The sequence below is a fragment of the Gracilinanus agilis genome, chromosome 2 (assembly GCF_016433145.1).
Source record: "Gracilinanus agilis isolate LMUSP501 chromosome 2, AgileGrace, whole genome shotgun sequence".
In the NCBI taxonomy this organism is placed as follows: domain Eukaryota; kingdom Metazoa; phylum Chordata; class Mammalia; order Didelphimorphia; family Didelphidae; genus Gracilinanus; species Gracilinanus agilis.
Window position 1 is genome coordinate 43,739,039 of NC_058131.1, and position 24,331 is coordinate 43,763,369.

At 39.1% G+C, this 24,331-nt stretch overlaps 2 protein-coding genes across 3 annotated transcripts in view; both read right to left on the reverse strand.

Annotated features, from left to right (window-relative positions):
• The window catches only part of CFDP1 (craniofacial development protein 1), a 140,924-nt gene extending 136,909 nt beyond the window's left edge, over positions 1–4,015 (reverse strand). The window contains exon 1 of the mRNA XM_044663121.1: positions 3,872–4,015. Within this exon, the coding sequence (XP_044519056.1) occupies positions 3,872–3,935 (64 nt within the window). The 5' untranslated portion in view covers positions 3,936–4,015. The remainder of the gene's footprint in view (positions 1–3,871) is intronic.
• A 7,100-nt stretch (positions 4,016–11,115) lies between these two features.
• On the reverse strand, positions 11,116–24,244 carry TMEM170A (transmembrane protein 170A). Of its 2 annotated transcripts, none has more exons than XM_044660477.1 (3): positions 23,960–24,244; positions 14,526–14,627; positions 11,116–11,246 (listed from the first exon to the last, which is right to left on the reverse strand). In XM_044660477.1, exons 1-3 carry the CDS (start codon positions 24,090–24,092, stop codon positions 11,116–11,118), a joined length of 366 nt encoding a protein of 121 aa, XP_044516412.1. In that variant the 5' UTR covers positions 24,093–24,244. The 2 variants fall into 2 exon arrangements, with proteins under 2 accessions (XP_044516412.1, XP_044516411.1); XM_044660476.1 differs by having other exon boundaries at positions 14,457–14,627.
• Positions 24,245–24,331: the final 87 nt, after the last annotated feature.

Consider the following 24,331-nt stretch of genomic DNA (forward strand, 5'->3'; position numbering starts at 1 on the left):
AGAGAAAAGGACAGGCAGAAAAATCCAAACCTGCACGCAGACCAAAAGGAAGTAGCAGTTAGGAAGCCTGGCTACCTAACTGTGAACACAGAACTTTTCCAGAACAAGGAAGGGCTGAGGCTGTAACTATCTAGTAGAGCAGAGGCAAGTGTGGAGTATTCTGGCTTTGATCTAGGAGAGCTTTAAAGTATACTTACAGGGCACGGGCCAGGAGCTGTTTACTGGAGTTCCAAACAGGCTTTAGCCTGCATTTATGTCACTCAGATCCCTACTGGGGTTAAGAGGACAAAAAAATCTAAACTGGGAGAACACCAAGAGGACTGAACATTAGATCAAAGCACATTGTGCACTAAAATTTTACAGTTATCCTAATAAGGTGCTCAAAGAACATGACACTTAATAATCCAAAGCAACAGAATGACCCTATATAACATAGAGCCAAGACCAAACAAGACACCACCCGCTCCCACCAAAAGTGCACAGGGTCTGGCCATGACTCAAAGTTTCAACTCAGAAAGTAAAGCTGGAAAAAGGAATAAACAAAAGATACCAGAAAAAAGGAATATTGTGAATATGAGAATAGCCAAGACATGAAACCAGAAGAAGGGAATAACTATTAGTTTATTTTATTGGTATTTCAAAAACCAGACCCAAGTTTCACTAGTTGATTCAATGGGGGTGTTTTTGCTTTCAATCATTAATGTCTCCTTTGATTCTCTACTTTGATGTTTTAGTTGTGGTTTCTTGATTTGTTATTTTTCTAGATCAATTTTGGTAGCATGTCCAATTCATTGATCTGCTCTTTCTCTATTTTGTGGTTGATCATGTTGAGATATATTTTCTTTAAGAACTGTTTTGGCTTCATTCCCTAAATTTTGGTCTGTTGTACCCTTTTTCCCATTTTCTTTTATCAAATGTAATACAATTAAAGTTTAGAAAGGAGTCAATCAATGTGGCAAAAATCTTTTTATAAAGTTTCTCTGATAAGGGCCTCATATCTAAGATATATAAGGAACTAACTGGATGTATACATGTATACATATCTATTCATACACACACACACACACACACACATTTGTATGCACTATTCTCCAATAGATAGTCAAAAGGCATAAATAGGCAGTTTTCAAAAGGAAAAAATCCAAGCTATCAACAGATTTGAAAAAATGCTCCAAATTATTAATAATTAGAGACATGCAATTTCAAGTAACTCAGCCATCTCTCAGATTGGCAACTATGACAAAAAAAAGAGAAAATTATTACTGTTAGAGGGGCTAAAAGAAAAACAAGCATGCTAATGCACAGTTGGTAAAGTAAAATTATCCTGAGGGCATGTTAGGATGAAACTAGAAGGAGGCTCAAAAAGAAGAAAGATAGAAAAGATTTGTAAAGATTTTTAAAACCCTTTCTATACTCAAGACAAGCAGAGCCATCAAATTTGGATTATGATATCACCAGCTCAGATGTATTGGCAAAAGAGGAAGCAATGGCACTAATGAGGATAACATGGGAAACAGGAAGAAGAAAATCTCTTAAGAGGCCAAGTACTGTTTCTTTTTTTAATCTTGGACTCTCTAGCTCCTGGCACATAGTAGGCATTTAACGACTGACTAGATTGACTACTAATTCACTGAAAAGCAACTAGATTAGATCAAATATGCACAGAGGAGAAATTTGCTGGACACAAACCATTTTAAGAATCATGAGGGACTGGTTCACTAGGGGGCCAAAGGAGAAGCCCACAACTTATTAATGTCCTCAAAAGACAATCAACAGAACATGGACATCTGTCAATCTATAGGAAAACTTTCTGCCCTTATATAAAATTTTTATTAACATTTAAATAACATTGAGGACCTCTTTAGTGGTATCAGTAGGAAAAACTCAGGTTTTGACAATCAGTATTCAACAACAGACTATATCCTTACCATCATATCACTGTGTTTATTATTTGATTAGAGAAGCATCAGATTGCTAAACTCAGTTTTTAAAAGCTAAGGAAGGGCTTCCCATACATATAAGGACATTACACAAGATTCCTTTGCGGTACAGTGGAAAGTGTCTTGGCTTTCCCAATCACAAAAAGACCTGAGTTCTAGTCCTAATTTTTCCTAACTTATTATTTGTGTAATTTGACCAAGTTCCTCTCCTCAGAGTCTAGGTCTCAGTTTTCTCATCTTACAAAATAATGAGGTTGGATTAAATGATCTCTAACATTGAAAAATCTTATTTATTCTAATTACTCTTTCTTTCCACAAAACTCCCCTGTTGAACTTGGAGGCAGCAAAGTACAACAGAAAGAGCACTGGATAAAGAGGATAAAATACCTGGGTTCAAATGACCACCGGGTTTTTCCATTTCTTCAGCCTCCTGGATTGCCTTTAGATTCCCTAGTTTCCCTCAAACATAGTTCAAGTGCCAACTCCTGAAACATTTCTTCCATTTCCCCAGCTTACTACCTTCAGCAAGTCTCTCTCAAATTTACTTTGTATTTACTCTGTATATATTTTGCATTTAGCATCCTACATGTATAGAATATATATTGTATATAATGTATATTCAGAATATAAAGAAATGTAAATGATAATAAACACCTGTTGAAAATGCTAGTTCAACTTATTTTTTTTTTAAACCCTTACCTTCCATCTTAGAATCAACACTGTGTATTGGTTCCAAGGTAGAAGGGCAGTAAGGGATAAACAATGGAGTTTTAAGAGACTTGCCCAGGGTCACACAAGTAGAAAGCATCTGAGGTCAAATTTGAATCTAGGAGCTTCCCTCTCCACGCCTGGCTCTCTATCTACTGAGTCACCTGACTGTCCCTAGCTCTGTTTATTATTAAGTTTAACATGTGCTAATAATAATAGCACATGGTATTTATGAGACATTTTAAGATCTGCAGAGTTCTTTCAAATATCTTATTTTAGGCAAGTTATTACAGTTAGTGGGCCTTAGTTTCCTTATACTTCTTATCTAAGGCTTAGCACAGTGACCAATGTGCATAGTCAGCTCTTGGCTTGATTTGTTAACTGCAATAAACAATTGGTTCTGAGCTCCCTTTTCAGCCCCAAATTCTAAGGTTCTTCTATTAAACATAAATAGATAAATTTAGGCAAAAATGTTACTTCGAAAAAAAAATCCTCCTCTATTTTCTTTGCCTTGTGAAGTTTTAAAAAACTGTTAGGAGTAGCTAAGTAGCTTAGTGGATTGAAAGCCAGGCCTTCGGACCCAGGGTCCTGGGTTCAAATTTGACCTCAGACACCCGTGTGATGCCGGACGTGTCATTTATCTGCCACTGCCTAGCGTTTACCCCTCTTCAGCCTTGGAACCAATTACTGAGTATTGATCCTAAGACGGAAGGTAAGAAGGGTTTTTTTGCATCAGTGGACGAAGTGGAGTCCTTCGGGATATCAGAGATTTCCTGCAATGAATGAACGAACCAGAGAGTGAATGAATGAATAAGTGGGTGAGTAACCTCGGGCATCTCCCCCAGCTCGGAGACTCGGACTCTCAGCCCTGTCAGCATTTCGGTCGAGTTTTCCCTCTCGCCGGCCCCCATAAGGGATCGCGCAGCGTGGGATGCAGGGATGCAAGCTAGGATACCGGGAGTTCAGCTCTCTCCGCCCTGAAGCGGCCACTCCGGACGCAAAGCACGCGTTTCCCTGGAGACTGGGCCGGGAAAGAACAAACTACCGCGGGAGGATTTAGGGAGGGAGACGCGAGGGGACGAAAAGGAATAGGCCGCGCGTGCGCGCGCGCGAGAGGGGAGCCGCGGAGATGGGGCCGAAGCCCGAGGGGGCGGAGCGGGTCTGGACTGGGACGCCGCTCTCACTCTCCTCTGGTCGCGCGCAGGTCAGCGGCGAACCCTCACCGGAGGGTACGTAGTCTTCGTCTTCCTCGGATGACGAGAAATCCTCTGAGTCGTAACCGTCCATGGTGTCGCGACCCGGAGCCTGCCTGCAGGACCGAAGGCGCCACCACCGAGAGGCAGAATCCCAAGGGAGGAACCATAGAGAGGAGGGGGAAGCGCGTAGCTAGAGAGGCTCGGTGAACTGTGCGCCTGCGCAGCACGAGCTGGAGGCGTTCCGATCGCGTCATTTCCGGGACGGAAGCGGATAGTCTGGGCGGGGCTGTAGGGACTAATAGTTTTGTGAGTTCAAGTGTAGTGTTTGCCCTGCAATTTGTCGCCCTGTGTGGGTAAGGAAGGGGGAAAAATGTCAGGAGAGCACAGGTTTATGTATCGGTGGGCAACGTGCGTCATCTCCTTGAGCTTGAGTATGGTACCTTCTTCAGGAGAATTATGGAGCATGCCACAACCTTCCGTCTACACATAACCCGAGTTAACTACTTAAAAAGCTGCAGGTGAAATTGGGCAAATAATAGGGGCTGAGGTGAACCTGTGATTTCTTTAGATATAGAGGCCCCCATAGAATGAACCTCCAATTCATCCTGAATTGGTTCGGACATGGTGATTTTCTGCTGACTTTTCTGCGGTTTATAATCTCGCCTAGGGCACTGAGAAGCAATTTGACCACTGTATACCAGGCACTGTGAGAATACAAAGTAAGGTTAAAAAAGAAAATAGTCCCTGCCCTGACAGTTTCCTGTGAAACAGTTTGTAAACAACCTACAAACTAGATAGAGACTTACGTCGGGTGTAATCTCTGAGGGAAAGTAGTAAGATTAAGGAAGACCAGAAAAAAAATGTTTTTAAAGAATAAATGTAAATAAAATTTTTAAAAAAGACCAGTAATGGATTAAGGAGCCAGAGGTGGGACTTCCACTTAGATTTTCCTGGCTCCAAAGTAGGCTCTATCCATACCATATTAACTGATCACATAATATGTAATTGAAATTTGGAATAAAAAGAAGTCCAGACCCATGATTTAAAACTGCCCATAATCACAAAGCAAGCTTGTGTCAAATGTAGGCGTTGGGGCCAGGGCTTCTTTGACTTGAAGGCAGACCCTTTACACCAATTCCTCCTGGAACACTCACAAGAGTAAGCTCAAACCCCGTCCAGGTTAGGCCTTTTTCTATCCTCTAGCCCAGTGATGGCAAACCTTTTGGAGATGGAGTGCCATGCCCCTCCCCCACAGAGTGCCGGATGCACCCTGTTCCCCCCTATCCTACATAGGGGAGGGAGAAAGTGCTCCCATTGGGCTGTTGGGTAGAGGGTAGGTGAAGTGAGGAATGTCCTCCACCTGGGTGGAGAGGAGTGATCCCAGTCCTCCACTTCCCTCCAGCTCTACTGCCTATGAGAAGCCCACTTTCCTTTCCCGCCTAGTGCACTCCCATTGGGCTGCTGGGCAAAGGGGCAGATGATGTGAAAAAATGTCATCAGGCAGGGTGGAGAGGAGAAAGTAAGCAGCTCTGCCCTAGTCTCTCTGCCTTTCTACTAATAAACTCTGGGGGAGAGGGAGGACAGCCCCCGTGTCCACAGAAAGCACTTGTTGCCACCTTTGGCACCCATGCCCATAGGTTTGTCATCACTGCTCTAGCCTCCCCCTACCTCTTCCCTCTGAGATGTCTGTCCATTTACATTGTATCTATCTTATATGTACATTTTTATTTGTACATTCTATCATTAGAATGTACTGTTTTTGCTTCTCTTTGTATCTCTTCGTGCTTGTTAACTGTCAGTATCCTTTGCTTTTAAAATGTTTTGTTAATAACATAATAAATGTTTGCTATATGGGCATGCTATTTTATATTGAGGTTTATCTCCTGGTACTGTATTCCTTCCTTTAGGAAGCCTTTCCCAAATACAGGGAGCAGCCTTCTTCCATCTTCTACAGCTCATTGCTTTGCATTTCTTTTTTTTTTTTTTTTTTTTTTTTTTTTTTTTTTTTTTGTCTATATTCTGTTTCCTAACTAGGCTGTAAATTTGAGAATAGGAATTGTTTACATCTCACACTCTATATCCCTTGACACCGTGCACTGTTTAGCTAGCAATGATTTTACCAACATTTGTTGATGTTATGGTAATACTTCTTAAAGATTTTTAGTATTTTCCCTCAAATTATGTAACATAAGAAGAAATAATATAAGAGGAAGGATGTATATCCTAATACCAGGAAAGGTGAGTTTCTGCCAAAACATTTAAAATATTGTTCAGAACACATCAGCCTAAGGGGTAGTGTCAAGAATTTTGAGTCATTGAACTTGAGTTCAATCCTTTCATTTCAGGCAAGTAAGTTCACCTCTGACCCTCATTTTCTTCATCTATAAAGTAAAGAAGGGGTTGGCCTAGATGGCTCCTAAGGTCTCCCAGAACTAAAATTTGTGACAATTTGGCATAGAGTGCTAGGTTTACAATCAGGAAGAAGGGTTTGAAGGTTGGTTTTGTTTGGCCTAAAATTGGAGTTCCCTAATCATGGGCTATAGAGCACCCAAAAATTAAATTCAGGAGGCCAAGAGGATTTTATGTTAGAGAAAGGGGAGGGGATGGTGCAATCTTGTCCTGCAAGGAAATGCTTGTATTTATTGTAGCCCCCCAAAATATTAGGGTTATCAGAAAAATGTTACTCTGAGAATTATACACTTGATTCCATCCCACACAGTTTCAGGGATCTCTAAAGTGTTTTTAAACTCTTAAATCTGTTAACATTTCATCTCACAATACAGTTCCATCTTGGAACACCTAAAAAGCCAAGAAATTTGCTTTAAGAGATAGAAAATATAACACATAGATAACATTGGAGTGATAGAAAATCTGGTAAGTGAAGAAGAAAAACCATATTAGAGAGTCATTTTCTGAAAGCTGTAAAGGTCTGTAGCAGTTTTAAAAATATTAAAGAACACAGTCATTCTCTATTTGCACCAATGAAATAAAATTCCAGCCTAAATTAATATAATTAATTTTTATTGGTAAATATTTACACCAGCAGTAGAAATGTCAGTAGAAAAATAAAATTTCAGTTGTTTTCTCTCATACAAAGATTTGATCTTATTGACTATAGCAGTTAGTGAAATAATCTTCATACAAAAGGGTAAGCTGATTTGAGTTACAACCAGCATACAGTGTGTGCACAAGGGTGAAAAGCCTTCTGTATGTGGACAATTAATGGCACCAGTGCTTTACATTCAAAAAAACTGTTCCTTGGTATTTCTTTTCTCTATTAGGTTTTATAATGTAACAAGACTATAATTTAAACCACAGCAATTAGGAAGCAAAGTTGGACTGAAGAGTTTTTAAAAGCTTGCTAGATGAATAAATTTCAACATACAAGAGGAAAATTTAGAAGTTAAACTTATCTCACTGGATCCACATTTCATAAAAGTTTAGGTTTTCATTGCTAAGAAGAAAAGAAAAGTAGAAGGCTGCGCTGATGATCCTAGAATAAAGATGTGTTTTGACCCCATGATCTCCTTTACTCTGGAATCCATTTTTTCTGCATTTAGAAACATTTCCATGAACGTTTATTTTCCACCACAAAGTACCACAATAAAGACTGGAAAGATCATCTTTGGTGGTTTATGAGGGAAAAAACCTCTAAGGAAGAGGCACAAAATTGGTTTTATCAGCTATCTTTCTGACATAGAAGGAATTACGAGGGATTATCATCTATCTTTACAAAATTCAGTTTTTTGAAAACAAGCAATTCCCAAAACCACACAATACATATTAAATTGTGTGGTTCAAACCAGGTATCAATTTTCTACCTAAATAACTGCATATCTGATAGAATAAAAGAAGTTCTATTGTTTAGCTTTACATAAATAATTGCTTCCTGAAGATTTAATTCAGGCTACACACATTTCATATAAAATCTACATATGGCATTCATAAGCCATTCAAAAAAGAGCATATCACATACTAGGGCTGACCACATAAAATACTGAATATCTAATAATTTGAAGATACATATTTGCCAATAAAAGCGGAACAGTTAAAAAAAAGTTGAAAAAGAAAGCAGATGGAAACCAGGCCTTTCCAGATCTTAATCTCTGAGTTTGGGCATAAACACAACAAATAACCCCCTGTACCATAACAGCAATATATTATAAACATATATGTGTGTGTGCATATGGTTCATATGTGAATATATATACACCTAATATATATGATATACACACACACATATATATCCGTTTGGATATAACAACTGTCATGAATACATCCTATGGAAAAAATGAATAAAAATATTCTCTTACAACCCTGTTGAAAGAGTCCAATACTGTGTTGCAATATAGCTAAATTTCTTCAACCTGAAATTTCCAATGATAGTACTTTTGCAAGGAGCTGTCACCAGAAATGGTCTAATGGACTCAACCAAAAAGGTTCCTTGGAAGAAATGCCTAAAGATAAAGTATTTTTGTGATCTAAAGGAAGACCTTAAACACACTACATCAATTCCCTATGTAAGGATTTATGAGAAGTTGTGGTCAAGAGACCCACAGGAGGAGATGATATGGATGAGCTGCTATCAGCATCACTAGATGGAATATCCATATCACTGACATCACAGATCCACTGAAGTATGAATGTGAGAATAACTATAAAGATATTCCTTTTTTTTATGTCACTATATCATCTATATCATGGTAGAAATGATTTTATTTTAAGTATACCAGTGATGAGCAGGGGTTTAAGAATAAGGTAGCCCAATCTTCTGGCAAAATGATTTCAGAACAATGTAGGTAGAGTCTGTTCAACACAAGGTAGTACTAGTAGCTTTTTTGGCTTAAGGTTTATAGCCCCCTCAACTTGTAAAGCCTAAACTTGTAGCTGACAGATTATATAAAGAAAACCTGGGATTCAATCCTGATTTAAAACCTTAATGGCAACACTTGGGCTCAGTTCGAACTTATACATAAACAAACTCTATACTATGACATAGATACTAACTATATGAGAATAGAGAACAAGAAAAAAAATCAAAATACATTCAGAAGCTTGAGAACCTTAAAAGCTGAACATCAGAAAATAGCTAATATTCACTATTCATGTCCATCCAAAGGTCTACTGAAACTTCATAGCTAGAGCCCTGCTAGATGCCACCTGAATGGCCACTGTTACATGACAACTTCTGTCTAAAGATGAGAGGAAAAGTGTGCATACATCTTCCGGAACACAATTCACAGAATACCACAAAAATATGTTATCTGAGACTTTGGATGGCTTCCTAAATTAAATTTAAATTTTCTACCTTTCTACCTTCTATGAATCTAAACAAAAGCCTAAGTAGTCTCTAGGATGAACTGTCATTCTCTTTGTGCAATATATTAACTATTTATATAGCTATGTAATGTGGGAAAATTTGCTTACTAAATAATATTGCCTGCAATAACAAGACTTTAATAATGGCTATAAATTGTGTCAGGAAATTTAGAATTATCTTAGACTACTTGTTTTCACTTCTCACAGGTGTAGGGCACTTATCACCTGGGTGAGTTCTATTTGTGCTAACTCAGTTTTTATTTTGTGTGCAATTCCTTCATGATTTTTCTGCATAGTTCTCTTACTAGTGTTACCTGTTATTATTAATTAGATGTATAAATATCTTTTTAAATAGTATACATATCACTATATATGTGTTAGTGTGGGTTATTATTGAGTGATAATAATAATACCCTTGCTTTAATTTTTTTCATTTAAGGATGAAGATTTGGTTACCTGAAGCAATCTGGATTATTCCAGAACCATATCGAAAGAGCCTAATGTTAACTGTATTCCATGCTATAACAAATTAGGTAGTCAAGATCAACCTGGATATATAATTTTTTACATCATCCCTATGATTAATCCTCTCACCACCTTTAAAGTCACAGTTTTCAGGCCTATAGTGAATGAAAAATAAATCTTTAATTTACATTTAATGAACAGGCAATAAAAGGAGAAAAACTTAGCTAAAATAATTCTGAGGTCTATACCTGGCATAGTAAAATACAAATTTTCTCCAAGGAAATCTGCAACCTGATTTAAAGGATAGACTGTGAAAGGAGAAAAGTAAGAAGAATAAACTAGAGTGAATTTTAGGCACTTTCTGGAATAAAAGAGCTCTGATCCAACTAAGTGATGCTTTTACACTGTAAAAATTACAGACTAAGCAGTCAAGACCACCCACTTTACTTTCAGCTGAACTTCCACCACCCAAGTTCTTGTAAAGAGCACCCCACTTGAAACAAGATTCTTTGAGAGCAGACCTGGAGAAGAATCCTCTTCTTTCTGCCTTAATGACTAAAGTGCATTCTGAATAATCAAGCTAAAAAGTTTTCAGTTCAAGTTACCTTCTACGGGGCACCTTGTCAAGAAAATCAAATAAAATTAGCAGAGAGTGAGAAGAAGGTGCAGATATGATAGGTAATTCAGGAAAAAAATGTCTCAATTAGCAAGCATATTTCAATAATACAAAACTGCATTTTCACATTTAAAAAATCTTAGAAGGTCTCAGCTTATTACAAATTATTAAATAGTCAGAGGTCAAAATATTTAACTCACTTAATATCATTCAGTAGTTGTTACTTTTTTCCCTTTAAACAGTGGAACCAATGCTATTCCCAATGTCACATTTTACACAGATTTCCATGCTCCAATATTTCATTACATTTGTTCTCAGAGTTATAAACCTCAAACAAAAACCTACTTGGCACTTACTGTCACAAAAATGTAACAAAATAAAAATGAAAAAGCTAACTTCAATAAAGTCAAATCTCCTCAGACAAAGGTCACTGGGCAAAGTCTATTTTGCTTTACAACAGTCCAATTTTTGTGGAGCTCTTTAGAATCATTTGATGACAACAATGCTGCAATTTCTTAGAGATCCTAGTGAATACTGGCACAAGGGATGGCATATTCAAATCAACTGCCATGCTGGCTTGGGTATAATTACAAAAGAGCAAACTTGACAATTCTTCAAAGAGGAAATCTGATGAACCCTATGAGGTTTTTTTTCAATAAGAAATCTGTCACCAGAAAGGTCTTTGGCTCATGGAGCACTGTCTTCAAACTGAAGAAGGGACCAAGATGGCAGGCCTTCACACATTCATTGTTCAAGCTGTTTCAATTTGAAAAACTTTAAATAAATTAACACTTTTAACAATGCCCTTTCCTAATAAATATTCGGAAATCTTCTCTTCAAGAGTTGTTCTATCACAGTCTGTAAGCAGAGGCTATAGAGTTGCTAAAATCCGTAAAAAGGAAACCACCACTACACAAAACGTCTGGCCAACACCTAGGGTGAGGGCTTCAAAAGGTATCATTTCTTTGCCAGCAGCTCGGTAGACTCCAGCAATGGCTGCACCTGTTTAAAAGGCAAGAAGGGGAAAAAAATAAAGGTTAAGGCAAGAAGGACAGTAGAGGATTTGAGCTTCTGTTATAATTCAGATTTTACTTTTTTTTGGTACACAAAAGAACAAATTTTGTAAAACTGGTCCTTTCCCTCCATTCCTTCCCCATCTGATTAGTCCACAAAGTTTTAACTACTGTGCATAATTTACAAATCACTAACTCAGGTTAACATTTGTATGAGATTTTTAGAAGCAGCTTCTTGGAATTAGATTTCACAGTGATTTAGTTAATCAGTCTTTCTGGAAGCAACCAACAAAGTCAAGTTCAAAGCCTCAAGCCAGAGGCCTAGCAATGGCCTCTGCTTGGTTTAGCTCATCTCTTGGGCAGAAAGAAGCCTAGAAAGTTTTACTGAAGCCAAAGGTGTTTTTTTTCTATTTGGGGGAAGGTTACCCCTCCTTTTTCCATTAAACTTTGCAACATCCTGAAGGATGAAAAAAATCTCTACTCACATGGAATTACTGGGGATAAATTAGGATTCCTAGATTTATACAGGTTTTCTTTTTCATGAACTATATCTTGTTGAAAAGAGATGCATCCAAGATTCTTCCTGATGTTCCCATTAAACACCGAAAGAAGATTCAGGCTCACACAGCTGAGATTGCCCTGGCCCCGGTTTGCCCATTCATAAAACAATACGGATTATCTACTTTGTGCAAAGCACTCTAAAAATATTTATAAATCATGATTTCTACTCACAAAAAGCTTATAATCTAGCTGAAATGATTATCCAAATGCACATGAAACAGTTCAGCAGAAACAAAAGACAATTATATAACTAGGGCTAAGATCAGGGATTGGCAATGTATAGCTCTCGAGCCATATCTGGGCTCTTTTGAGAGCCAGATATGGCTCTTTCTGCAGGAGCCATAAAGTCCATTTTTTTTCAGGTGCTGTTACAGGAGCACGCACTGTGAGCACTGTACGGCTCTCACAAAATTACATTTTAAAAAGTGTAGCATTTATGGCTCTCACAGCCAAAAAGGTTGCCGACCCCTGGCTAAGATGAATGATATATAATGATGAATAAGTACTATAAGAAACCAAAACACAGAAGTTGTGAATACAGGCTTGGGGATAAAAGGTTTACAAGCACTTGGGAGATGCTATATAGGAGAATCATATATCAGAAAAGGTATTAGGCCCAATGACCTTTGGGGTGCCTTCCAATTCAAAGACCTTAAGTCTCCATATAAGTTTAGAAAAATAAGGCAGAAACAGATTCAAACCTCTTGAATCCCCAGCTAGGGATTTTTATTCTCTGGGCAATAAAACATTTAGGGCAGCTAAGTGGCTAAGTGGATAAAGAGTCAGGCCTCAAGACAAGAGGTAACTGGGTTGAAATCTGGCCTCAGACACTTCCTAGCTGTGTGACCCTGAGCAAGTCCCTTAACCCCCATTGCCTAGTTCTTACTGATTTTCTGCCTTAGAACCAATACATAATAAAAAAGAATCAAATATTCATGATAAAGGAGGAGATCAGCAGTCTATGCCTCTCTGACTTAACATCAGCCTTCAGTGTCTAGCATAAGCATAACTTCTCCAAGAAATTCATTCATAAATTGGAGATCCACAAAAGAAAGGGACACCTCACTAAGTTGTTTCTGGTAAAGGAGGGAAATGGTTGGTTAAGGACTAGTTTTGCTTGGAAACATAAATTTGTGCCAGTTACCTGTAACTATATTAGGCCTATGTAAGAAGCACTGGATCACAGATTCAGAAATGGAAGGCACCTTAGAAGTCCTCTAGTCCAACTCCTCATTAAAAGATGGGGCGCAACTGCAGCCCGATGAGATCACATGGCTTGCCAAGGTCACAGGATCAGAAGCAAGATTCCACTCAGCTCTTCCCTGCTCCCAATCCTCATCACTGTATCATACTGACTCACAAATCCACAAGACTTACCATCATTTCAAGTAGGCACTCACATACATTAACTCATTTGATCCTCACAAAAATAATGAAAGAGGAAAATTAATGTCTGGTTCAAAAATAACACTGATGCTTTGACATTAGCCTGCCCAAGGTCATATATCTAAAAAATATTACAGCTGGGACTTGGACCTCTCTGACTTCTGGCATTTCAGTCCATAATCCTTCCATTTCAACAGGTTATCTTTTTTTTTTTAAACCCTTGCCTTCTTTCTTAGAATTGGAATTGGTTCCAAGGCAGAAGAGCAGTGGTAAGGACTAGGCAACTGGGGTTAAGTGATTTGCCCAGGATCACATAGCTAGGAAGTGTCAAAACCAGATTTGAACCCAGGACCTCCTGTCTCCAGATCTGGCTCTCTATCCACTGAGCCACCTGGCTGCCCCAACAGGTTGCCTTTTAAAAGGAATATCCACAAATAGCAAGTTAAATTGAAAGATGATTATTCCTAATGAAACTCAACTTCCTAAGAAACTCTTAAAAACTAAAAACAAACCCCTCCCTAAGCACACTAGAAACATATATCTACTCATTGTATAAAGAGTTCTTGACTTTGTGATTAGTCTTCCACTCCTAAAATTTTCTTCAGCAATATGCTAATATGAGGAAGGAATGAACTACTGTGCAATGTGCAGCATAAGCAACTGGTGACATAGTGGATAAAGCACTGGACCTAGAGTCAGGAAAATGTGAGTTTAAATTCAGTTACTCCCAGGCACTTACTGGCTATGTGACCTGGGCAAGTCCCTTAACCTCTGCCTCAGTTTTTCTCAACTGTGAAATGGGGATGATAATAGTGCCTATCTCCCAGGGTTATTATGAGGATCCAAGGAGATCATAATTGTAAAAAGCACTTAAGCTCTGGGCCTGGCAGGTGCTATGTAAAAACTTATTCCTTTCCCCAATGCCAGTAGGTAAGTCATACAGAAACAGTAGCTAACAAAAAAGAAGTGATGACTTCCATCAAAAGAGATGTGTGTGTGTGTCCACTCCCCCTTTCCAAAAGGCCTTAATTCACAAGACATGGAAAGGACTTTCAGAAAAAGTCCACTGGAATAAAAGGAGAAAATCTAAGCCAGGTAACAGAAAGTAAGAGATCAGTCAAATCAGAAAACCTCATTAAATTTTATTCTTTTTGTTAGTCCCATTCAAACAAGTTCCTAAAATGATCCTTTAAGTTAGTTGATTAGACATATCAAACTTGTTCAACCAATATTTTTTTAACGTCTAACATACTTGTCAAGATTCCAGCAGTAATTGGTCCCACGATGCCCATCAACAGGATGCTTACAGACATGAACCTACCATATTTGTGATGTCTGAGGGTGAATAGTGCCAATAATCCAGCAGGGACGTGGAAGGAGAGAGAAGATACCAGTGCCCACAAGAACACGCCATACCACATTTCTAGAGGGGAAAATTAAAAGTCTGAGATTGAGTTTCCCTGCTATGATCATTGTAAAAGATAGTCTTAATAAAACCCCAAATCCAAATTTGAAAACCATTAAATCAGCACTGATCCATCAATCATGTATATGTACTCAGTGAAGTATCGCATAGCTACCACCAACTAAAATTCAAAAGAGTTAACCCCAAATCTGACTCCATTTGAGAAATACAACCACTTCCCCAGAGCAGAGGATGAACAAACAATCTTACTCTAAATCCTGAACTATCATGAGTTATGCAGACTTCAGAGTCCAAATTAAGGTTCAAATGCAGAAGGCTCATTTGTAAACGGGCTGTATGGGACCTACCAAATACAAAAACAAAAACCAACAAACCCTTGATTCAGAGTTTAAAAATAAATTTAACTTTTGAAAAATCAAAAATATCTTTCATAGGTAAAAAACTGTGAATCATTTCAAACTCAACTGCCCATAAACTTGATAAGCCTTGACTTTCACCAACTTCATTAAGGATTAGTCCAATTTTCTCTTTGTACTAGGATGGTTCTTGTTGCCTATTTGTGCTTTAGCACAGTGCCTGGCACACAGTAAGCACTTAATAAATGCATGTTGTTTCCTTTCTATCTCAGGAAAGAGGTGATGGACAATCAGTCAACGTTGTTGTTGTTCAGTCCTGTCTGACTCTTCCTGATCCCATGGACCATAGCAAGCCAATACCATCCATGGGGTTTTCTTGGTAAGGATCCTGGGGTAGTTTGTCCTTTCTTCTCCACTGGATTAAGGCAAACCTCAGAGGTTAAATGACTTGTCCAAGGTAACACAGCTAGTAAGTGCCTGGGACTGAATTTAAATTCATATCTTCCTGATTCCAGGGCCAGCGCTTTATCCATGGTGTCACCAGTTGCCTATGCTGCACATTGCACAATAGTTCATTCCTTCCACATGTTGTCATATTGCTGAAGGAAATTTTAGGAATGGAAGTCTAATCACAAAGTCAAGAACTAGTAAATCTGAACTAAGGATTTCCTGATTCCAGGCCCAGTGCTCTCCCTACTGAGCCACCTTATTGCCTCTAAAAATAAATTATCCAAACATATCCCCAATTCACTCTCTTGCTATGGAGGATGGGGAGTAAATAAGTTGTTCTGTCATTTTTTTAGTCATGTCCAACTTTTGGGGGGTTTCTTGACAAAGGTATTAAGAGTGGTTTGCCATTTACTTCTGCAGTTCATTTTATGGACAAGGAACTTTGCCCAGGGTCACACAGTAAGTTATCTGAGGTCACACAAACTAAGGAAGGGGAGTCTTCCTGCTCCAGGCCTGGCACTCTATTCACTGCAGTACCACCTAGCTGCCCAGGCAATCAGTAAGGATGTACTATGCACCAACTGTGAGCCAGGCAGGGGGTGGGTTCCATGGGGTCAGATGAGATATTAAGACAAAGGAGAGATGATGTCTGCCGTCAAAGAACTCACTTTCTACTGAGGAGACAACATGTTTATACATAAAACACTCAAAATGAATTCAAACTAGTTTTGGGAAATCGGGCACTAGCGTGGGGGGCACGCATAGGAGGAGAGAAAGCATTCCTAAGAGTTTTTATCATACAGAAGCTTTCAATACTAAATCTGATTTTATTTAGCAAGCATTTAATAAGTTTCTGTTATGTACCAGGAGCTGTGCCAGAACTAGGGATACAAAGGCAAAACTAACTAGCCCCAGACATCCCCACACATTTATATGTGTCCAACATATAAATACAAGATATGCACAAAGTAGTTCTTGGGGCGTGGGCACAGTATAATACGTAAAGCAGTTTAACATCCAAACAAGGCTCCAGAAGACACAGTAAAGGGGAAATAGGTGATATTTGGGATTGGAGAAGAATGGAGTTGACATGAATGGGTATGAGGGAACAGATAATGGCAGTCAAGGAAGGGAGTTTTAGACTATGAAGTCCACCAATTCAAAGTGAGCCATAGGACAATAGATTTTTATGCTTGAAAAGTATAATACCCTGTTACAACAATTCATTTTAAGCCATTTTAAACCTATTATGATGGTCCCTAAAGTCCATAGGGTTCTCTCTTCTTTAGCTTTAGAGAGTTTCTTTAAGAAAAAAAAAAGTTAAATTCATTCAGTCTCTCCAAGTCCCCAGTTAGAAAAATTCCTAACATTTAGGCAGAGTATATAATTTCTGCCAAAATTCACATTTATCTCTATCTCTCGTGAACTCCTGGTTTCTTTGTGATAGAGGAAAAATTCAAGTTACTGGAAATGTTAGGGTGATTATATCGAATACTATTGGAAAGACAGGCACAAGGATCAGAGGCTTGGGAAAGGGCATACCTTTTATCAGGGATTCCCTTGATCTTTGAGTAAGTAGAGGCACTGATTTACTCAGATCAAGAAAACTAGGACTTTGGATATAGTTATAAAACAATCCCTAGTGACAGAAGAAAGGGGAAGGGGGAGGCATTTTGCACAGGGTTGAAAAGTTAATGGGAAGAAATAAAGAGTTGGCAATTAGTGAAGACAGCTTTTTATCAGATCCTAGATCTAGAATTTGGCAGAGCTCTTGGAGACATCTAATCCAATCCCCTCATTTTATAGATGAGCAAATGGAAACCAGGGTGTTTAAAATAACTTTTCCAAAGTCACATAGGCAGTTTGGGAAAAGAGATAAAAGGCAAGTAGCCTGTATGGTAGTAGTAAATGAAGTTTGTTTTTTTAAGAATAAGGGAGATCTTGATATGTTTATAGGTAGCAGGTAAAGAGACCCTGGAGGAGAAAAGGTTGAAAATTAGGAAAAGAGGAGGTAATCAAAACTCCTGGAGAAGATACAAACTCATGAGATGAAGGAAATAAGTAGAAAGGTTGTGACTGGCAAAGGGAAGGGCCACCTTAGCCTTGAAACCTGAAGCAAAGGAGGAGAGAGGACAGGAATGATACTGACAGGGTTTCAATTCTACAGCAATCAATAAAGAGCTCTTAAACTGATGGCAAGTTAAGGTATAACAGACTGGAAGGACTTAGACTTCATTTTTTCAAAAGTGCCCTATAGAATGGAGTTTATTTTTCCACTAAAAGCCCTATAATAATCCTATCCATTTCCACATATATGTGTATTTGTGTATGTGTATACACACACACATATACGCTGTACTGTGAATCTGGTATTTTATAATAAAACTTTTTTTCCCCAACTGTAATGACTAAAATCTTAAATTAATTCAAGTCTTAAGTCCTAATATTTTAAGGCACATAGATATATATATATGTGTGTGTGTGTATATGTGTACACACATGTGTGTGTCTATAGACATAATTTTTAAAACTATACATATATATGAAGCTATTTAAGTTAATTCATTCCCCCACCAAAAAAAAAAAGAAAGAAAAACACCAAATCACCCCAGGCACAACCTTTACTTTTTTGAAAATGATTGTAATTTTGAAGGAAGCATTTTAAATGTAATTTCTCTTGTTTGCTGTATTTTATTTCCATTTAATGTCTGATTTTAAATCTCAAAAAGCCTAAAAATGATTCACTGTTAAGCCTACAAATCTTTAATTTTCTTCACTTACAATTCAATTCTCATACTAATAACTTATAAGGGACTGTTGGCAGAATTTGAAATTCTAATCTGAAGTGATATTATAGTATTTTCAGCTGTTTCTTCTTCCTGGAGTCTTTACGGAGTAAGAAGAGGGTGTGGTTATGCTATGTGGGTATTGCTTATTAGTATCCAAATCATTCAGTTGTTGTTCAGCAGTTTGGGTTTCCTTGTCAATGATTCTGGAGTAGTTTGCCATTTTGTGCTTTAGCTCATTTTACAGATGAGGAAACTGAGGCAAATAGGGTTAAATAAACTTGTCCAAGGTCACACAATAACCTAATAAGGCCAGATCTGAACTCAGGAGGAGTCTTCCTGACTGTAGGCAAGGTACTCTATCTACTTTGCTAATCTACTTTGCTATCTCCCCGCCCAAGAGTCATCTGCATAGACATAAACTGAAACCACAGGAAATGATGAGATCACCAAATGAAATAATATTGTCGGGGAAGAAAATGTAGTACAAAGCCTTGGAGTTCACCCACAATTAGAAAGCATGACCTGGATGGTAGGTCAGACAGACAGAAGAACCAGGAGAGAGCAATACAACCAAACCTAGAGAGAGGAGAGAATCAAGAAGACACTGGCAGTGTCAAAAACTGAGACTTGACCATTAAGAGACTACAGGTAACTGGAGAACAGTTTCAATTGAACAATGAAATAGGAAGCTGGACTGCACCTATTAGAGATGGTATTCTCAAGGAGTTTAGCCACAAAGGGGAGGAAAGATATAGGATAAGACTTGGAGGGATAGATGGTTGGATGAAGAAAAAGGTTTTTTTATGGATAGGAGGAAAAATGGGTATGTTTGTAGACAGAAGGGAAGCAGCTAGTAGAGGGAGTGAATAAAAGAAGTGAAATTGTAGGGATGATAGATGGGGCAATCTGCTGGAGAACTCAGGATGAATTGGGATCACTTATACAGACAAAGGGGGCTTGCCTTTGCAAAGAGGAAAAGCCACTTCTTCATATGAAACAGGAGTTTAGAAAGAATCTGTTGTAGATGTCTGAGTGACGTGAGGTTAGGAAGGGGGCAGCTTTGTGATAGTGGCAAAGAGAGAGGCTGGAAGTGTCAGCAAGGAGTATTCTACCTCTTCATGATGTGGTAAATGACTAACCCTAGAGAGGATGGCTAAAGGTGAGGCGCTTTAGGCAAAGCCTGGCTTCTGGAATGCAAAAAAAGTGAAAGAATGTTAGAGGAAGAAATGAAAAATGGAGAAGAGCTTGTTAATAAGAAAGTGGTGTAACCAGAGGGTGGAATAGAAGGAAAGAGAAAGGTAGATAGGACTAAGCATGGGGATGTTGCCTCAGCATTTAGTAACTAAACTATGGGAACTGGAGCAGCAAAAGGTAGGAATTTGCTGACTGATGCCGGTATCAATCTGCAAATACAAGTTTTTTTAAATAATGAATGTGTTCATAAATTGTCAATGTCATTTCAATGATCTCAACCATTTTGATGAAAACCATCTTGTATAACAAACATTTAAAAAGCCAATGATGAAATGCCACATTTTAGAGTTTAACATTTTATGTTCTAGAAAGCTATATAAGTATACAAATAAGAAATGCTTTGTCAATGCTATATATAAAATGCTTTTTCATAGATCCATTTCTAAAAGATGGCCTGAAACTTCTCTCTAAAACTCAAAGTATATAAATTAAAGAGCATAAAATATAACAGAAATATTAAAAACATACATTAAAGTCAAAGTTTCAACAGTTTAATAATCCCATGAGTACAAAACTAAGATACCCTTTGGGAATGAATCTAATTAAACTCTCTCTCTCTCTCTCTCTCTCTCTCTCTTTTTTTCTTTTCTTCTCCTTTAAACTCTCACCTTCTGCCTTAGAATTGATACAAGTATCTGTTCCAAAGTAGAACAGTAAAGACTAAACCACTGGGATTAAATGACCTGCCCAGGAATAAAAAAGTAGGAAGTGTCAGAGGCCACATTGAACCCAACACTTCCCCTCTCTAGGCCTGGCTCTCTATCCATTGAGCCACATAGTTGCCTTCAACATAAACTTTCTGAAAGGAGCAGCTGACATGCTGGATGACAGAATCAAGGTCCCAAAAGATCTTGCCAGCCTAGAAGCAGGAGGCTGAATCTAGTAAGCTGAAATTCAACAGGGACAAATATAGTCTTAACTACACTTGAGTAAAAAAAAAAAAAAATCAACTTCACAGATCTAAGATGGAGAAGGAATGATTAAATAGTAATTTGTCCAAGAAAAAAAAAAAGATCTGAGGGGTTTAGTTCCTTCAGCATAGTAATCTGGCAGCCAAAAATCCCCCCAAACAATCTTGAGCTACATGCAGAGAGACACAGCTTCCAGAAAAGATAGTGAATCTGCACTTTGCCTTGTCAAACCACAAATGGAATGCTGAATTTGGTTCTCAGTGTCACAGTTTAAGAAGGCATTGCTAAACCTTCAGGTAGCCCTGACATGAAAGAGCTTTGAGTCCAAGTCATCTGAGCATTTGTTGAGGAACTGGAGATTTTTCTCCTAGAGAAGAAAAGCCTCAGACATCATATGACGGCTATGCCATATGGGAAATATGGGAAGGACTGTCATGTGTAAGAGGGATTAGACTTACTCTGTTTGGCCCCAGAGGACACATCCAGGTGTAAGTTGCAAGGATAAAAACTTAAGCATCTTGTTAGGAAAAGCTTTCCTAACAGTCAGAGACATTAAGAAATAATAATAATAACTAACATTAATATAGAGCTTGCTAAGTGCCAGAGACCATATTTAACACTTTACAATTATTATCTTGTTTGAGCCTTACAAACAACCTTGGGAAGTAAGTGCTATTTTATAGGACATGAGGAAACTGAGGCAGACAGTCACTTAACAACTTGCCCAGTCACAAAGCTAGTATCTGAGCCATAATTTGAACTCATGTCTTCCTGACTGCAGGCCAGAGACTCAATCCACTGTAAAACCTAGCTGCTCAAATGGGTTGTCCCAAGAGATAGTGGGGTTCCCCTTCACTGAAGGGTCTTAAGCAAAGGCTAGATAAATGCTTGTCTGGTAGTTGGTCAGTGTGAATATTTCCTTCAGGTATGGTATAGACTACATGACCACTGAAGGTCCTTCCAACTACAAACTGTGAAAATGCTGGAAAGTTTAATTCCTTATTGACCCAAAGGACACTATCAAGGGAGAGGAAAGAGTCAAACTTGTTTTCTTAAAAAGGCAATAAACAAGTGTAAGCTATAGACCAGGAGCCAAATATAAATGCAAGTAGAGAAAAAAATCAATTCATAATTTCCTGAGTGATAAACCTCAGGCTATTCAAAGCAATAGACTTTCCATGCTGAGTGGACAATAAAACCAAAGTAACCTTTTTAATAGGCCCAAAATGGGAACCATGTCAGATTCAGGACACCTTGTATATAAACGAAATTGAGGTAGATTTTGGAATCTCAACCAAGATCAACTTAAAAGGCAATCACTATCCTTAACTGTATTTATAATCACCAAAACCCAACAGAATGACTTGTCAGAAAGGCTTCTTACACAGAAGAAACTTCTCTCTACCCAGAATGATTCTACCTTTCAGTACTAAAAGCAGACCAAGTCAGTCACTGCTACTGGAGTTGCTCTGGTTTTGTTTAGGGTTTTTAGCAGGTTCTATACCAATGTTCTTATGATCTCGTCCAAAAGGGAAGCTTCAAGTATGGAAATATCTGTGCAAATAGCTGCTTGGAGCACTGTTTAAATATTTGTATATAGTACTCAAGCAGTGACTTAACTTACTCAAGTCAGAAACAGGACTTCAACACAGATCTTCTCAACTACCCACCCCCAGCACCTGCTTTCTTCCCACTATACCACAGGTGGATTGGAAAAAATACTGGACTTGGAAGTTTGCATGTTTAAGACACACTTTGATCACTTAATATTTGGAATTTTGTGTCAAAACCATTAACATCTGACTAGATAGCTTCATCTGAAAAGTAGACATGAGCCTTGCACTTCCTAAGTCCAAGACTGATTTAAGGATCAAATACTGAAGTATTTTCCTTCCTTCAATGCCCTAATTCAAGTGGAATATTCTACAGAAAGCCTTCCTTGATACTCACCTAGAAATTTTGGCTCTCCCAATCCTCAAACCTTCTCACTAACTCTATTCTATATTCTAACTTGTATTACATCTATGTGAACACATATCTTATCCTGTCTATGGACTTTCAGCTCCCTGAGGCCAGGGAGCTTCATCTTTATATTTCTAGAACTTAGCTCAGAATCTTGCAGTCATATGATAACATTTTTTTAAAAACTGAAGAAAATTAGAATTATGAAAAGCATTCAGTCAAAAAAAGTTAAGAATTAAAAGAGAACTAAAGTATCTAGTAAGACCTTCTCATTTTACAGGTGAGGCAACTGAGGCTTAGAGAATTTAAGAAACTACTTCCCCAAGATATCAGATAAGTTGCAGGGCCAGGACTAAAACACAAGTCTTTTCATACATCACTTTTCAAAATGATTTAACATTACCTCCTCAAACCAATTTTTCTCAGTTCACACAAACATAAAAAGAGGTAACATTTTTTTTTAAAGAGGCAATCTGAGTTTAGCCTTTCTGTGGTTGTAGAGAGTTGTATGAATTTCTGATTTAAAAAAAAATAGCACATTCTCTCTTCAACTTATTCTGGAGTGGCATGCTGCATGTTCTTTTTAATCAATGTGGACAACTAGCTGTCAAAGAAGTATATTTCTAGCCATGATTAAAAATTATGACAATGGCCTCTATTCCAATTGGGTTATTAATTCTTCCACAGATATTTCACAAACTATTCAGAAAACCTGCTAGACAGGTAGTACACATCCATCTGTGTCAGAGGGATACAGACCAAAACCATCCCAGGGTGCAAAAGAGTTCACAGGTGCCTTGTTGTTGCTGTTGTTGGTAAGGGCTAGCTAATGGGGGTTAAGTGACTTGCTCATAAAGTAACAGATAAGAAGGGTATGAGGCTACATTTGAACCCAGGACCTCCCATCACTAGGCCTGGCTCCCAATCTAATGAGCCACCTACCTGCTCCCTCCAACAATAAATCTTTAGGTCCTGGAACTGGATATGAGGAATATGGTTTTGTCTTGGTATTTCCTAGGACCGCGGGGAAGTTTAACTTTATTGACTTCGATCTCTGTCCCTTGCAGTCCAGACAATTGGCAGTTGTGGGACCCTAGAGGGAAGAGGGGACAGGGCAGCTGTCTGCCTCAACTTTCTCATTTGCAAAATGGGTGACCTGGCAGAGTTGTTGTAAGGAACAAATGAGATTCTGTTGGTAAAGTGCTTTGCAACCCTTCAAGCGCAACAGAAATGTGAGCTCTGGTTCTTACCATTACTTAAATGGCCCAGACGTTCAGAAGAGGGGCCTGGACGGCCTGCCCCGACTCTAAGGAACCGGCAAGACCATCACCGAGACTCCCACATTTAAATACACTTCACTGCCCCGGCCAGAAAACTTGGGAAAACGAGGCAACCCCGCCTTCGTCTATGCAAACACATACCGCCCGGATTAGCAGAAACTGGAGAGAGGGGCAGGGCCTTCCGGCTCAGCCATTCGCTCTCTCTCTCAATAGAGAGGGCGGCGCCTGGCGGCAGTCACATGACAGCGTGAGGGGGAGGGGGCCCGCTCCCCGCCCCCCGCCCCGGTCGCCCCGGGGGTCTTGCGCAGGCGCAGGCGCGACCGGTACCTGGAAAAGAACAGAGGGAGGTGGAGTTGGGGCACAGCGTCCCGTTGCCCACCCGCGGCACCAGCTTCAGGCTCAGGATCTGTTGTAGGAGCCCGGCCGAGCCCCCGCTCCCGCCGCTCCCCTCGTTCTCCATCCCGCAGCCATTCACCTGCGGGAGAGGACAACAGGAAGAGCCCAGGGGACCGCAGTTGCCACCGCAGCCACCGCCTCCGCGTCACCCACTCCCCTCCTTTGCCTGGACACGGGCCTCTTCCTCCCTCCGCCTACAGGCGCTGTTAAGCGATAATTCCCCCAGCCAATCGCTACATGCTCCGAATGAAGAGGGGCAGATCTAGATTTTGCCCCGCCCCCAACGTAGCGCGTGCCCCGCCC